Here is a 14,932-nt window from a genome sequence, read left to right as displayed (position 1 = left end):
TGGCTATTGTAGGCTACATGCTATTCCCTGTCGTGTAGAGTGTGTGGTTAAACCATGAGGAGCATCTGAAGACCTCTGCAAAAAGGGCACACACTGGTTGAATCAACGTTGTTTCCACGTCATTTCAATGATATTCCATTGAACCAACGTGGAATAGATGTTGAATTGACGTCTGTGCACAGTGGGAAGCTTAGTTAAGAGACACTCACATCGAGCTAAAGGTCAAGCCTAGAGCATGTCCTGTTAGAACTCACACAGAGGGATTGATGTCACCTGTAATAGCATAAACAACAGTAGGTGTGTATCCCAAATGACACCCTATTCCCTATGTAGTGCACTACTTTTGACCAGGGCTAATAGGATTCTGGTCAAAAACTGTATAGGGAATGGGGTGCCATTTGGGATAGGATGCCATTTGGGAGGCACACTGGGCTATAACATGCAAAGCTCCTGCATGTACACAGTGATCTCTTCAATTAAATCAAACATCAAATCAATGCCTGATGTATGTTTATCTGTTTGCTTTGACCAATTCAATTTGTCATATTGTATTTCTATAAATATTGATGGCGCATTAAGTGTCTTTGGGGAATAGAGCGTCAATCCAGACAAATAAACACAATGAATGTATCCCTTTTTAATATGCAGACTAACTTTCACATTACATAACCGGGAACCAGCAGTGCAGCAGCCTATAGCTGGGTTGGCGTGAGTCCAGCACAGTGGCTTGCTTCGGATGACAGTGGGAGATCTCCGGGCGTACGTGGTGGGGAGAATTGCACTGAAATCCCGGATAAACTGCGTTTCCGGGTCTGCAGCAGACTGGAGCTGAGTGGGCGACGACAAAAAGCATTAAAAAAGAGCCGCGCCATCTGCTGCTGATTTTGCTGCTCCGCGCCACACCGCGGCCGGGACAAGAAGTGCCCCAGGGACTCCGGTGCCTCAAACCCCCCAGCACCTCTAACCCCCCTGCGGATCTGAGAGCCAGGTCCCATCATGGAGCCCAGGACCCCCCTGGGAGTGGTCCTTATCTCAATTTGAGAGGAAGGAGGAATCACAGAGCATATAATAGGCTACTAAGGAGCAAGCCGTTGCGCAGCGCAACTTTGAACTTCGTCAATTTGCAACAAGTGATACATAATTATTATGTTTTTCTTCTACTACAGATGCAGTTTTATCTTAACGTTGTTGCACAATGAGTTTATCTCAAAGTTGGCTCCATCTAGCCCTATAATATAGCCTATAGGCTACTGTTTACTACTCACACCCTCAGCATCTCATCTCCACTTAAAACCTAATCAGAACAAGATTAGTAGCTGCAAGATGGTCTCAGAATATTTTGTATTATTCTGTAAGTAAATCCGAGATGCTCAGGGATGGCTGGTGGGAGGAGCTATAGTAGGACTGGCTCATTATAATGGCTGGAATGGATTAATGGAACAGTATCAAACACAACCACATGTTTGACTCCATCCCAATAATTCCATTTCCAGACATTTCAATGAGCCCTATAGCTCCTCCCACCAGCCTCCACTAAGTGTCTCGGATTTACGATTTCCAATTTGTGGCTAGCTGGCTAATGCTAATGTTAGCTAGGCTAGGGGTTAAGGTTAAGGTTAGCATTAGGAGTTAGGTTAAAGGGTTAAGGTTAGGGTTAGGGGAAGCGTTAGCTAACATGCAAAGTAGTTGCAAAGTAGTAAGTAGTTGAAAAGTGCTAAAGTTGTCGATGATGAGATTTGAACACTCAACCTTTGGGTTGCTAGACATTCGTGTTATACGCCTACCCATCCACCCTGTTTTAGTTTTGGCTTAAGTAACCTTCTTTCTTATGTAACCATACCAAACTTAACATATCATACTAATTTGGCTATCCCTGATTTATGTGTACTATCTTACGTCTATACGTCTAGTCTATGAGACCAGGCTGGATTAGTAGTAGGACAATAACTGCGCCTCCTCTGTACTGTAGGCTACATTGGTGTTATTTTGAGGTTAAACTACATACTAATCCACGGTTTTATCAAGCATGTTGAACATGCCAGTTGTGTAGACGCGGAGCTCCCTGCCTGCGTGTGCGCTTGCTGCGAGTCTGCTTCTGCGACAATGACCAACCGTGTGGTTGCAACTGACTGCTGCGCGCATCGAAACAGCTATGCAGTTGCTAACCAATGACAATCGGAGGAAACCTTTCAGAGTATAGATTCCAAAGCAGCCGTATTCAAACACAACCTACTCATCATCAACCATCCCTGTTGCAATGCCTGTCAGAACGCTTGGTTTTCCGTGAGCGAGAAGATGCGTCGGTATTCAAAGCTGTATACCTGTAGGACTAGTCATGGACTGAACGGGGTTTTGGACTCACTTGTGAAATTTTATGCTTGCGCGTGGCACGATGCCTTATCTGACTAAACCGTTGTTTTTACTCTTCTGTCTGATCGTTACCGGGGAATGCCGTAGGCACGGACACCGAGTACGGAGATGGACAGAAACCGTGGAGTCGGCAAAGCATGGACCAGAGACCGCAAAGCATGGCCCGTAAGTGGTACCCGAATATTGATCAACCAGGTGTGGGTTTTTGGTGCGCAATGGTTCAAGATCCGTTCCATGTCTATCTGTCTGCATGGGTCATTGCTATGATGTGACTGGACTTTTAATGTAATCTGAGGGGTAAACAATATTCTGAGGGGTATCTGAGAGGTATACAATCTTCTTCTTCTTCTTCTTCTTCTTCTTCTTCTTCATCAAAGGTTGAATTTCACAAAACTTGATATCACTCTTACTTGATGCAGTAGATTAGAACATCATGATGAACGCTGAGGATGATGATGATGATGAAGATAATGATTGTGATGATCCACGCAGACAGTGAAAATTCAGTGTTGATATAGCCTAATCATTCATTGTGCACTGCAGACTGAGTTGGACATGGAAAAACAATCCAATAACTACAGTCATTATAACGGGACATGAGAGAAACCTCTATTGCGGTAGCAATTGAGCCTGAGGATGAGGTTAGAGAGTGACAGAAAGCAGTGCAAATGCAACATGACCCAGACAGAAGGTGGTAGTTTAAAGTTTTACACTAGACAGCCAGGGAATAACCTACAGGTACGTGTTGTTCCTACTCATCAATGACAGGTTAGTGGCTGGCAGCCAGTGCCTCCAGTATGATCAAAGCACGACCACGTGTCTCGGGCACATTTTGTCTATCTGTCAAAGAGGGAAGCGGGCTGCATAGAACATGAGTTACTGTTATCATCAGGGCCAGCTCCAAGCATAAAGGACATAAGCAGCTGCGAAGCTTGATAAGCTAGCTAACATTGCTAATAATAAAGTTAGCTAGCTTGCTTAACATTGACATATGGTCAAACTAGCTACATTCTCCATATTGATAAGGTTGTAATTGTCAAAAACAGATTTGTTGTAATCTTTTGGTTGAAAAGGTGAAAGGTCAGTAGTGAAACGTCACAATATGGCTACTTGGGTAACTACATTTTCTCTGAGTTTCCCACTTGGAGGGTCATTGAAGTGAAATTTCCCACTGGGGACTAGGAGCTTCCGATAGCACATGAAATCAGTCATAGCCAAATGTGTAGAATAGCAGGAAATTAGCTTTAAAACTAATTTAAAAAACATAAATAAATTACCTCCACCCCATGGTAAAATGAGGGGGGGGGGGGGGGGGGGGGGGGGGGATGGCTAAAATGTCTCACTTAGGGCCCCCAAAAGGCTAGAGCCGGCTCTGGTTATCATTGAAAAGCAACATTTCCCATTCAGCTTTGATTGTGCTTGATATTTACATTTTTTATTTAACCTTTATTTACGCAGTTCTACTGTAGTTCTACTGTTCCCTTTGGCAAGGGAGCCCTTTACATGAATAGGCAAATGTGTAACCAGTGCATTTAATGGAGTCAAAGGCTTCCCAAAATGGCACCCTATTCCCTATATAGTGCACTACCTTTGACCAGAGCCCTATTGCATTATGCTCATACAGTGAGGGAAAAAAGTATTTGATCCCCTGCTGATTTTGTACGTTTGCCCACTGACAAAGAAATGGTCCGTCTATAATTTTAATGGTAGGTTTATTTGAACAGTGAGAGACAGAATAACAACAAAATAATCCAGAAAAACGCATGTCAAAAATGTTATAAATTGATTTGCATTTTAATGAGGGAAATAAGTATTTACATTTTTACATTTTAGTCATTTAGCAGACGCTCTTATCCATACATTTTTTTTATTTTTATTTTTTATACTGGAATCGAACCAACAACCCTGGCGTTGCAAACACCATGCTCTACCAACTGAGCTACATCCCTGCCGGCCATTCCCTCCCCTACCCTGGACAACGCTGGGCCAATTGTGCGCCGCCCCATGGGTCTCCAGAAAGATTTCTGGCTCCCAGGTGTCTTTTATACAGGTAACGAGCTGAGATTAGGAGCACACTCTTAAAGGGAGTGCTCCTAATCTCAGTTTGTTACCTGTATAAAAGACACCTGTCCACAGAAGCAATCAATCAATCAGATTCCAAACTCTCCACCATGGCCAAGACCAAAGAGTTCTCCAAGGATGTCAGGGACAAGATTGTAGACCTACACAAGGCTGGAATGGGCTACAAGACCATCGCCAAGCAGCTTGGTGAGAAGGTGACAACAGTTGGTGCGATTATTCGCAAATGGAAGAAACACAAAAGAACTGTCAATCTCCCTCGGCCTGGGGCTCCATGCAAGATCTCACCTTGTGGAGTTGTAATGATCATGAGAACAGTGAGGAATCAGCCCAGAACTACACGGGAGGATCTTGTCAATGATCTCAAGGCAGCTGGGACCATAGTCACCAAGAAAACAATTGGTAACACACTACGCCGTGAAGGACTGAAATCCTGCAGCGCCCGCAAGGTCCCCCTGCTCAAGAAAGCACATATACAGGCCCGTCTGAAGTTTGCCAATTAACATCTGAATGATTCAGAGGAGAACTGGGTGAAAGTGTTGTGGTCAGATGAGACCAAAATCGAGCTCTTTGGCATCAACTCAACTCGCCGTGTTTGGAGGAGGAGGAATGCTGCCTATGACCCCAAGAACACCATCCCCACCGTCAAACATGGAGGTGGAAACATTATGCTTTGGGGGTGTTTTTCTGCTAAGGAGACAGGACAACTTCACCGCATCAAAGGGATGATGGACGGGGCCATGTACCGTCAAATCTTGGGTGAGAACCTCCTTCCCTCAGCCAGGGCATTGAAAATGGGTCGTGGATGGGTATTCCAGCATGACAATGACCCAAAACACACGGCCAAGGCAACAAAAGAGTGGCTCAAGAAGAAGGACATTAAGGTCCTGGAGTGGCCTAGCCAGTCTCCAGACCTTAATCCCATAGAAAATCTGTGGAGGGAGCTGAAGGTTCGAGTTGCCAAACGTCAGCTTCAAAACCTTAATGACTTGGAGAAGATCTGCAAAGAGGAGTGGAACAAAATCCCTCCTGAGATGTGTGCAAACCTGGTGGCCAACTACAAGAAACGTCTGACCTCTGTGATTGCCAACAAGGGTTTTGCCACCAAGTACTAAGTCATGTTTTGCAGAGGGGTCAAATACTTATTTCCCTCATTAAAATGCAAATCAATTAATAACATTTCTGACATGCGTTTTTCAGGATTTTTTTGTTCCACTGGTTATCAACTCATCATTCATTAATATGGTGTTGTCTTGTTTTGTCATCTCCCAGTTCCTTGACAAAAAAGCCTCCAGATGTGACCAAGAATCGCAAGCTGAAGACAGAGCAGCTTCTGAAAGTAGATGATCATGATTTCACCATGAGGCCGGCATTTGGAGGTAGGGATCACACACACACACACACACACACACACACACACACACACACACACACACACACACACACACACACACACACACACACACACACACACACACACACACACACACACACACACACACACACACACTGGCCGAAGAGTCCAGATATGCTCTTATTGGATGGTGTTTGGGGGATCCCATTTGTATGTAAGATGTCATATAAAACACTCCACAACATGCAGGAACTGCTATTAGATTTCCCATTCATGGTATTTACCTACCTTAGTTGAATGCACTCACTGTAAGTTCCTCTGGATAATAACATCTGCTGAATGTAAAATGGGAATGCCACGTACAGTGGGGAAAAAAAGTATTTAGTCAGCCACCAATTGTGCAAGTTCTCCCACTTAAAAAGATGAGAGAGGCCTGTAATATTCATCATAGGTACACGTCAACTATGACAGACAAATTGAGAGAAAAAAATCCAGAAAATCACATTGTAGGATTTTTAATGAATTTATTTGCAAATTATGGTGGAAAATAAGTATTTGGTCACCTACAAACAAGCAAGATTTCTGGCTCTCACAGACCTGTAACTTCTTCTTTAAGAGGCTCCTCTGTCCTCCACTCGTTACCTGTATTAATGGCACCTGTTTGAACTTGTTATCAGTATAAAAGACACCTGTCCACAACCTCAAACAGTCACACTCCAAACTCCACTATGGCCAAGACCAAAGAGCTGTCAAAGGACACCAGAAACAAAATTGTAGACCTGCACCAGGCTGGGAAGACTGAATCTGCAATAGGTAAGCAGCTTGGTTTGAAGAAATCAACTGTGGGAGCAATTATTAGGAAATGGAAGACATACAAGACCACTGATAATCTCCCTCGATCTGGGGCTCCACGCAAGATCTCACCCCGTGGGGTCAAAATGATCACAAGAACGGTGATCAAAAATCCCAGAACCACACGGGGGGACCTAGTGAATGACCTGCAGAGAGCTGGGACCAAAGTAATAAAGCCTACCATCAGTAACACACTACGCCGCCAGGGACTCAAATCCTGCAGTGCCAGACGTGTCCCCCTGCTTAAGCCAGTACATGTCCAGGCCCGTCTGAAGTTTGCTAGAGTGCATTTGGATGATCCAGAAGAGGATTGGGAGAATGTCATATGGTCAGATGAAACCAAAATATAACTTTTTGGTAAAAACTCAACTCGTCGTGTTTGGAGGACAAAGAATGCTGAGTTGCATCCAAAGAACACCATACCTACTGTGAAGCATGGGGGTGGAAACATCATGCTTTGGGGCTGTTTTTCTGCAAAGGGACCAGGACGACTGATCCGTGTAAAGGAAAGAATGAATGGGGCCATGTATCGTGAGATTTTGAGTGAAAACCTCCTTCCATCAGCAAGGGCATTGAAGATGAAACGTGGCTGGGTCTTTCAGCATGACAATGATCCCAAACACACCGCCCGGGCAACGAAGGAGTGGCTTCGTAAGAAGCATTTCAAGGTCCTGGAGTGGCCTAGCCAGTCTCCAGATCTCAACCCCATAGAACATCTTTGGAGGGAGTTGAAAGTCTGTGTTGCCCAGCGACAGCCCCAAAACATCACTGCTCTAGAGGAGATCTGCATGGAGGAATGGGCCAAAATACCAGCAACAGTGTGTGAAAACCTTGTGAAGACTTACAGAAAACGTTTGACCTGTGTCATTGCCAACAAAGGGTATATAACAAAGTATTGAGAAACTTTTGTTATTGACCAAATACTTATTTTCCACCATAATTTGCAAATAAATTCATAAAAAATCCTACAATGTGATTTTCTGGAGAAAAAAATTCTCATTTTGTCTGTCATAGTTGACCTATGATGAAAATTACAGGCCTCTCTCATCATTTTAATTGGGAGAACTTGCACAATTGGTGGCTGACTAAATACTTTTTTCCCCCACTGTATGCCATTGCCTTAGTGCTAGTTCACCTCACTCATTTACTGAATTCAATGGTTTAGCTGTTAGTCCAACATGACAGGTAAATTACACACCTTCGGTAAAGGGAGAGAATGTGCTCAACTCTTATCCTCCAATTACATAAAATCAAATCAAGCTTTATTTATACAGCACATTTCAGACATGGAATGCAGCACAATGTGCTTTACAAGAAAAAACTAATAAAAACAATGAAATATTTACCACAAAAGAAACATAAGAGGATAAACAACAAAAGAATAACAATAAAAACGGAACGACTAAAAAGCCCCCTGAGGAAAAGCAAAGCTAAAAAGGTGTTTTGGCCCCCCTCAGGTTCTCTGGCAAGCTATTACAGAGTAACTAAAGGCTGCCTCTCCATGTCTCTTGGTCCGAGGCTTTGGGATAGTTAAAAGGCCAGTGCCAGAGGACCTGAGGGATCTACTGGGTGCACAATCGTGGATTGATTTAAAAACCAATAGAATAATCTTTTAATTAATTCTAAAACTCACAGGCAGCCAGTGCAGAGACCTTAAAAAATGTGTGCTCTCCGTCTGGTCTTGGTCAGTACCCGTGCTGCAGCATTCTGTATGTTTTGCAGTTGACCAATGGCTTTCTTGGGTGGACCAGACAGGAGAGCATTACAGTGGTCAAGCCTGCTTCTAATAAAAGCATGGATGAGTCCCTCTGTATCAGCCTGAGAGAGAAACAGCCGCACCTTGGCAATGTTCCTCAGGTGGTGAAAAGCTATTTTGGTCACATTCCTAATGTGTGATTCAAAATTGAGTTCAGAATCTAAAATAACACCTAGGTTTTTTTACCTAGTGTTTTATCTTTATTGCCCGTTAATTAAAATGTGCGGCCAGATTCTCTCTCTGTGCTTTGGCTCCAACAATAAGTACCTCGGTCTTGTCTTGACTTAGCTGGAGGAAGTTGTGAGCCACCAAGTATTTAAATCACTAATACAGTCTATTAATTTATCCATGGAGCTAAAATCCTCTGGTCACACAGAAATGTAAAGTTGTGTATCGTCTGCGTAGCAGTGAAAATCAATGCTGTGCTTTCTGATAACGCTGCCAAGTGGGAACATATATAAACTGAACAGTACAGGACCCAAAATCGAACCTTGTGGAACGCCACATGTGATATGTATTTTCTCTGAGTTACAGTTGAAGTCGGAAGTTATATGAAAATAAAATACAAATATTGTATATTGTATATATATATATATATGAAGTCGGAAGTTTACATACACCTTAGCCAAATACATTTAAACTCAGTTTTTTCACAATTCCTGACATTTAATCCTAGTAGAAATTCCCTGTTTTAGGTCAGTTAGGATCACCACTTTATTTTTAGAATGTGAAATGTCAGAATAATAGTAGAGAGAATGATTTATTTCAGCTTTTATTTCTTTCATCACATTCCCAGTGGGTCAGAAGTTTACATACACTCAATTAGTATTTTGTAGCATTGCCTTTAAATTGTTTAACTTGGGTCAAACGTTTCGGGTAGCCTTCCACAAGCTTCCCACAATAAGTTGGGTGAATTTTGGCCCATTCCTCCTGACAGAGCTGGTGTAACTGAGTCAGGTTTGTAGGCCTCCTTGCTCGCACACGCTTTTTCAGTTCTGCCCACACATTTTCTATAGGATTGAGGTCAGGGCTTTGTGATGGCCACTCCAATACCTTGACTTTGTGGTCCTTAAGCCATTTTGCCACAACTTTGGAAGTATTCTTGGGGTCATTGTCCATTTGGAAGACCCATTTGTGACCAAGCTTTAACTTCTTGACTAATGCCATATATTTTGTGAAGTGCACCAGTCCCTCCTGCAGCAAAGCACCCCCACAGCATGATGCTGCCACCCCCGTGCTTCACGGTTGGGATGGTATTCTTCGGCTTGCAAGCGTCCCCCTTTTTCCTCCAAACATAACGATGGTCATTATGGCCAAACAGTTCTATTTTTGTTTTATCAGACCAGAGGACATTTCTCAAAAAAGTACGATCTTTGTCCCCATGTGCAGTTGCAAACTGTAGTCTGGCTTTTTTATGGCGGTTTTGGAGCAGTGGCTTCTTCCTTGCTGAGCGGCCTTTCAGATTATGTCGATATAGGACTCGTTTTACTGTGGATATAGATACTTTTGTACCTGTTTCCTCCAGCATCTTCACAAGGTCCTTTGCTGTTGTTCTGGGATTGATTTGCACTTTTTGCATTAAGGTGCATCTCTAGGAGACAGAACGCGTCTCCTTCCTGAGCGGTATGATGGCTGCGTGGTCCCATGGTGTTTATACTTGCGTACTATTGTTTGTACAGATGAACATGGTACCTTCAGGCGTTTGGAAAATGCTCCCAAGGATGAACCAGACTTGAGGAGGTCTACAATTTTTTTTCTGAGGTCTTGGCTGATTTCTTTTTATTTTCCCATGATGTCAAGCAAAGAGGCACTGAGTTTGAAAGTAGGCCTTGAAATACATCCACAGGTACACCTCCAATTAACTCCAATTATGTCAATTAGCCTATCAGAAGCTTCTAAAGCCATGACATAATTTTCTGGAATTTTCCAAGCTGTTTAAAGGCACAGTCAACTTAGTGTATGTAAACTTGTGACCCACTAGAATTGTGATACAGTGAATTATAAGTGAAATAATCTGTCTGTAAACAATTGTTGGAAACATTACTTGTGTCATGCACAAAGTAGATGTCCTAACCGACTTGCCAAAACTATAGTTTGTTAACAAGAAATTTGTGGAGTAGTTGAAAAACAAGTTTTAATGACTCCAACCTAAGTGTATGTAAACTTCCGACTTCAACTGTATGTTCGCCAAGGGTGACAAAAAACTCTAGACGGGTTAAATAGGTCCTAAACCAATTTAGAACTGGACCGGAGAGGCCAACCCACCTCTCCAGTCTGTCCAGAAGGACATCATGGTCAACAGTGTCGAATGCAGCACTTAAATCCAAGAGTAGAGGGACGGAGAGCTGTTTGGCGTCTGTGTTGTCTCTAAGATAATTTACCACGTTAACTAAGGCTATCTCTGTGCTGTGGTGGACCCAAAAACCAGATTGGAATTTTCCAAAAATACAGTTGGCACTTAAAAAATATTTTTGCTGTTTGAAAACCAATTTCTCCAGAATTTTGCTTAAGAATGGAAGGTTGGAGATTGTCCCAAAATTGCTAAGAGCTGAAGAATCTAGATTACTTTTCTTCAGAAGGGGTTTCATAGCAGTTTTTAGTGCAGTGGGGAAAGTGCCTGTGAACAGGGAGTGATTAACAATAGCTTGCACTTCTTCAGATATGCAATTTAAAACAGTTTTGAAGAAGGTGGTGGGGATAAGATCGAGAAGGTAGGTAGAAGGCTTATGTTGTGATATCACTTTCCTGAGCATGTCTGTGTCAACCAGGGAAAATAAATCCATAGTGCCTGTGTGGTAGGGTAGAGCACATATCATCAAGTCTTTCTTGACTGATACCCAGCCTAATGTTTGTTATTTTATCTCTGAAATATTGCGCAAACTCATCACATTTAGATGTGGAGGAAAGTTCACATAGGTTTGCGGGGGTAGGATTTATTCTGATTATTAGTGATCAAGTTAGAAAAATGAGCTCGTCTGGCATTTCTAACCACCTTGTTATACAATACCAGTCAAAAGTTTGGACACACCTACTCATTGCAGGGTTTTTCTTTATTTTTACTATTTTATACATTATAGAGTAATTGTGAAGACATCAAAACTATGAAATAACACATTTGGAATCATGTACATTTACATTTTAGTCATTTAGCAGACGCTCTTATCCAGAGCGACTTACAGTTAGTGAGTGCATACATTATTTTTTAAATTTTTTTCATACTGGCCCCCGTGGGAAACAAACCCACATCCCTGCCGGCCATTCCCTCCCCTACCCTGGACCAATTGTGCGCCGCCCCATGAGTCTCCCGGTCACTTAGACCACTGCGCCACTCGGGAGTTATGTAGTAACCAAAAAAGTGTTGAACAAATCAAAATATATTTTATATTTGAGATTCTTCAAATAGCCACCCTTTTCCTTGATGAGAGCTTTGCACACTCTTGGAATTCTCTCAACCAGCTTCATGAGATAGTCACCTGGAATGCATTTAAATTACAGGTATGCCTTCTTTAAAGTTCATTTGTGGAATTTCTTTCCTTCTTAATGCGTTTGAGCCAATCAGTTGTGACAGTTAGTGAGTGCATACATTTTCATACTGGCCCCCCGTGGGAATCGAACCCACAACCCTGGAGTGTACCAACTGAGCTACACGGGGCCTGGTAGGGGGATACACAGAAAATAGCCCTATTTGGTAAAACACCAAGTCCATATTATGGCAAGAACAGCTCAAATAAGCAAAGAGAAACAACAGTCCATCATTACTTTAAGACATGAAGGTCAGTCAATACGGAAAATTTCAAGAACTTTGAAAGTTTCTTCAAATGCAGTCACAAAAACCATCAAGCGCAATTTACATTTTACATTTTAGTCATTTAGCAGACGCTCTTATCCAGAGCGACTTACAGTTAGTGAATACATATATATTTTTTTATACTGGCCCCCCGTGGGAATCGAACCCACAACCCTGGCGTTGCAAACGCCATGCTCTATCAACATCCCTGCCGGCCATTCCCTCCCCTACCCTGGACGACGCTGGGCCAATTGTGCGCCGCCCATGAGTCTCCCGGTCGCGGCCGGCTGCGACAGAGCCTGGATTCGAACCAGGTTCTCTAGTGACACAGTTAACACTGCGATGCAGTGTCTTAGACCACTGCGCCACTCAGGAGACACCCAATGATGAAACTGGCTCTCATGAGGACCGCCACAGGAATGGAAGACCCAGAGTCACCTCTGCTGCAGAGGATAAGTTCATTAGAGTTACCAGCCTCAGAAATTGCAGGCCATAAAATGCTTCACAGAGTTCAAGTAACAGACACATCAACTGTTCAGAGGAGACTGTGTGAATCAGGCCTTCATGGTCAAATCGCTGCAAAGAAACCACAACATTTACATTTAAGTCATTTAGCAGACGCTCTTATCCAGAGCAACTTCCAGTTAGTGAGTGCATACATCTTTTATTTTTCATACTGGCCCCCCATCGGAATCAAACCCACAACCCTGGAGTCTACCAACTGAGCTACATCCCTGCCGGCCATTCCCTCTCCTACACTGTCTGTGATGTATTTAGAATTCAAGGCACACTTAACCAGCATGGCTACCACAGCATTCTGCAGTGATACGCCATCCCATCTTGTTTGGGCTTAGTGGGACTATCAGTTGTTTTTCAACAGGACAATGACCCAACACACCTCCAGGCTGTGTAAATGCTATTTTACCAAGAAGTAAGAGTGATGGAGTGCTGCATCAGATGACCTGGCCTCCACAATCACCCGACCTCAACCCAATTGAGATGGTTTGGGATGAGTTGGACCGCAGAGTGAAGGAAAAGCAGCCAACAAGTGCTCAGCATATGTGGGAACTCCTTCAAGACTGTTGGAAAAGCATTCCAGGTGAAGCCGGTTGAGAGAATGCCAAGAGTGTTTAAAGCTGTCATCAAGGCAAAGGGTGGCTATTTGAAGAATCTAAAATCTAAAATATATTTTGATTTTGTTTAACACTTTTTTGGTTACTAAATGAATCCATATGTGTTATGGATTCTACAATGTAGAAAATATAAAAAATAAAGAAAAACCCTATAATGAGTAGATATGTCCAAACTTTTGACTGGTACTGTATATGCCAAGTTGCCCTCTCAGAATATCATAATGACCTGCAAATTGTCCTGCTTGTTAGAAAAGCAAAACTCAAAGTGAGGTTCTTACTGTCTGGAACCTATAAAAACTTTGCCATAAATATAATTATACAGTAGTTGCGTAGTCAATTAGATTTGCTGTCTTGGACCTGAGTTTTAAACATAGATTTAGAATGAGTAGAACGGACATCCCCATTCAAGTCAATGATGCCATAATGGGTGCACTGATACTATCCCATTCTACTCTATTTTAATTCTGTGGTTTTAAGCCTCTGTTTCGGTTACCTCAAAATAATTAAATTTCTGACATCCAGCTACCCCACTCTAAAGCATCTGAAAATGAATTATTCAAGCTGTCTACTAAGTTGGCACATACTGTAAACTCTAGCTTGTTACAGCCTACAAACTTGACTCCCCATGTTCTTTGTGCAGTAGCGTGTTGAGAACAGTTCATGAGATGTTTCATGGATTTCCTGTTCAAACTGTAAGTGAATTTAGAGAGTATTTCTTAGTGCTTTGAGTGTTTGAAATCTAAGCAGTAGACTTGTAGTTATTGGATGAGTTCAGATGAGACTGTTACTCAGGGCTAGTCTTTTGTGTTGATGCACTTAAAAGTTTGCTTCGTTTGTCGCAGCCGAGAAATCTACCGACCCAAACTTTAGGATTGTTTTCTTTGTGACAAAGACAGCTTTTTTAATGATGTTTGGAGATGCTGCATTTGAAAACAAGAGAAAAGAGGAGAGAGAAAGAAAGAGCATGCGCACGTCTTCTTTTCTTTTGATGTTATCTTCTCAACTTGTTTCTTGTTTGGAGCCGATCTGATGAAAGTTTCTGTTTTGGGGTATAGAGGGGCTTGGTCTCCTCTCCTCGACTGTGACAGGGATCATTACTGCAGGGGAACGAATGTGTGGCACATCGATCAGCAGGGGGTCACATACACACACACACACACACAAGGATACATGGATCTAATGGAAACTGACTCACCCAGGCTCAAACAGTAACAGTATCCTCCTTCCCCTCCTCCCCTCCCACTCTCCTCTCCTTGAAGAAAAACAACGCCTGTGGAGTTACACAGGACTTAGTACAGAGGAACTAGCAGTTTGTAACTTTCTGCATGCAAAATGGCCAGTAAAGGAGGTTCCTGGACATGCTTGGCTTATTTTAGCCCTCTCCATGCATTTAAAAAGGCTGTTGGAAGTTTAAAGCTAATGTATGCAAGTCTTGGGACACATGCAGTTAGTAGGCTTACAATTATGCACATTGTTTTTGCCCTCCTACCCTTAGACTGTATAGTAATATAGTTTGACATTGCAGGTGTTCCATCCATAGTATGGAAGTCAACAAAAGTGAAAAGGTCTAATCTAGTGCATTGGTAGGATGGATTCATCGC

At 42.7% G+C, this 14,932-nt stretch overlaps 1 protein-coding gene across 1 annotated transcript in view; it reads left to right on the top strand.

Moving 5' to 3' along the window:
- Positions 1-2,392: 2,392 nt before the first annotated feature.
- The window catches only part of LOC311102504 (gamma-aminobutyric acid receptor subunit rho-2-like), a gene marked incomplete at both ends in the record, with an annotated part of 24,714 nt that continues 12,174 nt past the window's right edge, over positions 2,393-14,932 (top strand). The window contains 2 exons of the mRNA XM_084143865.1: positions 2,393-2,535; positions 5,722-5,828. Coding sequence (XP_083999991.1) covers positions 2,393-2,535; positions 5,722-5,828 — 250 coding nt within the window. The remainder of the gene's footprint in view (positions 2,536-5,721; positions 5,829-14,932) is intronic.

This window comes from Coregonus lavaretus (assembly GCF_964263955.1).
Source record: "Coregonus lavaretus genome assembly, chromosome: 27".
NCBI lineage: Eukaryota > Metazoa > Chordata > Actinopteri > Salmoniformes > Salmonidae > Coregonus > Coregonus lavaretus.
The sequence above is the reverse complement of the archived record's forward strand: the minus strand, read 5'-3'. Positions and strand labels throughout refer to the sequence as shown.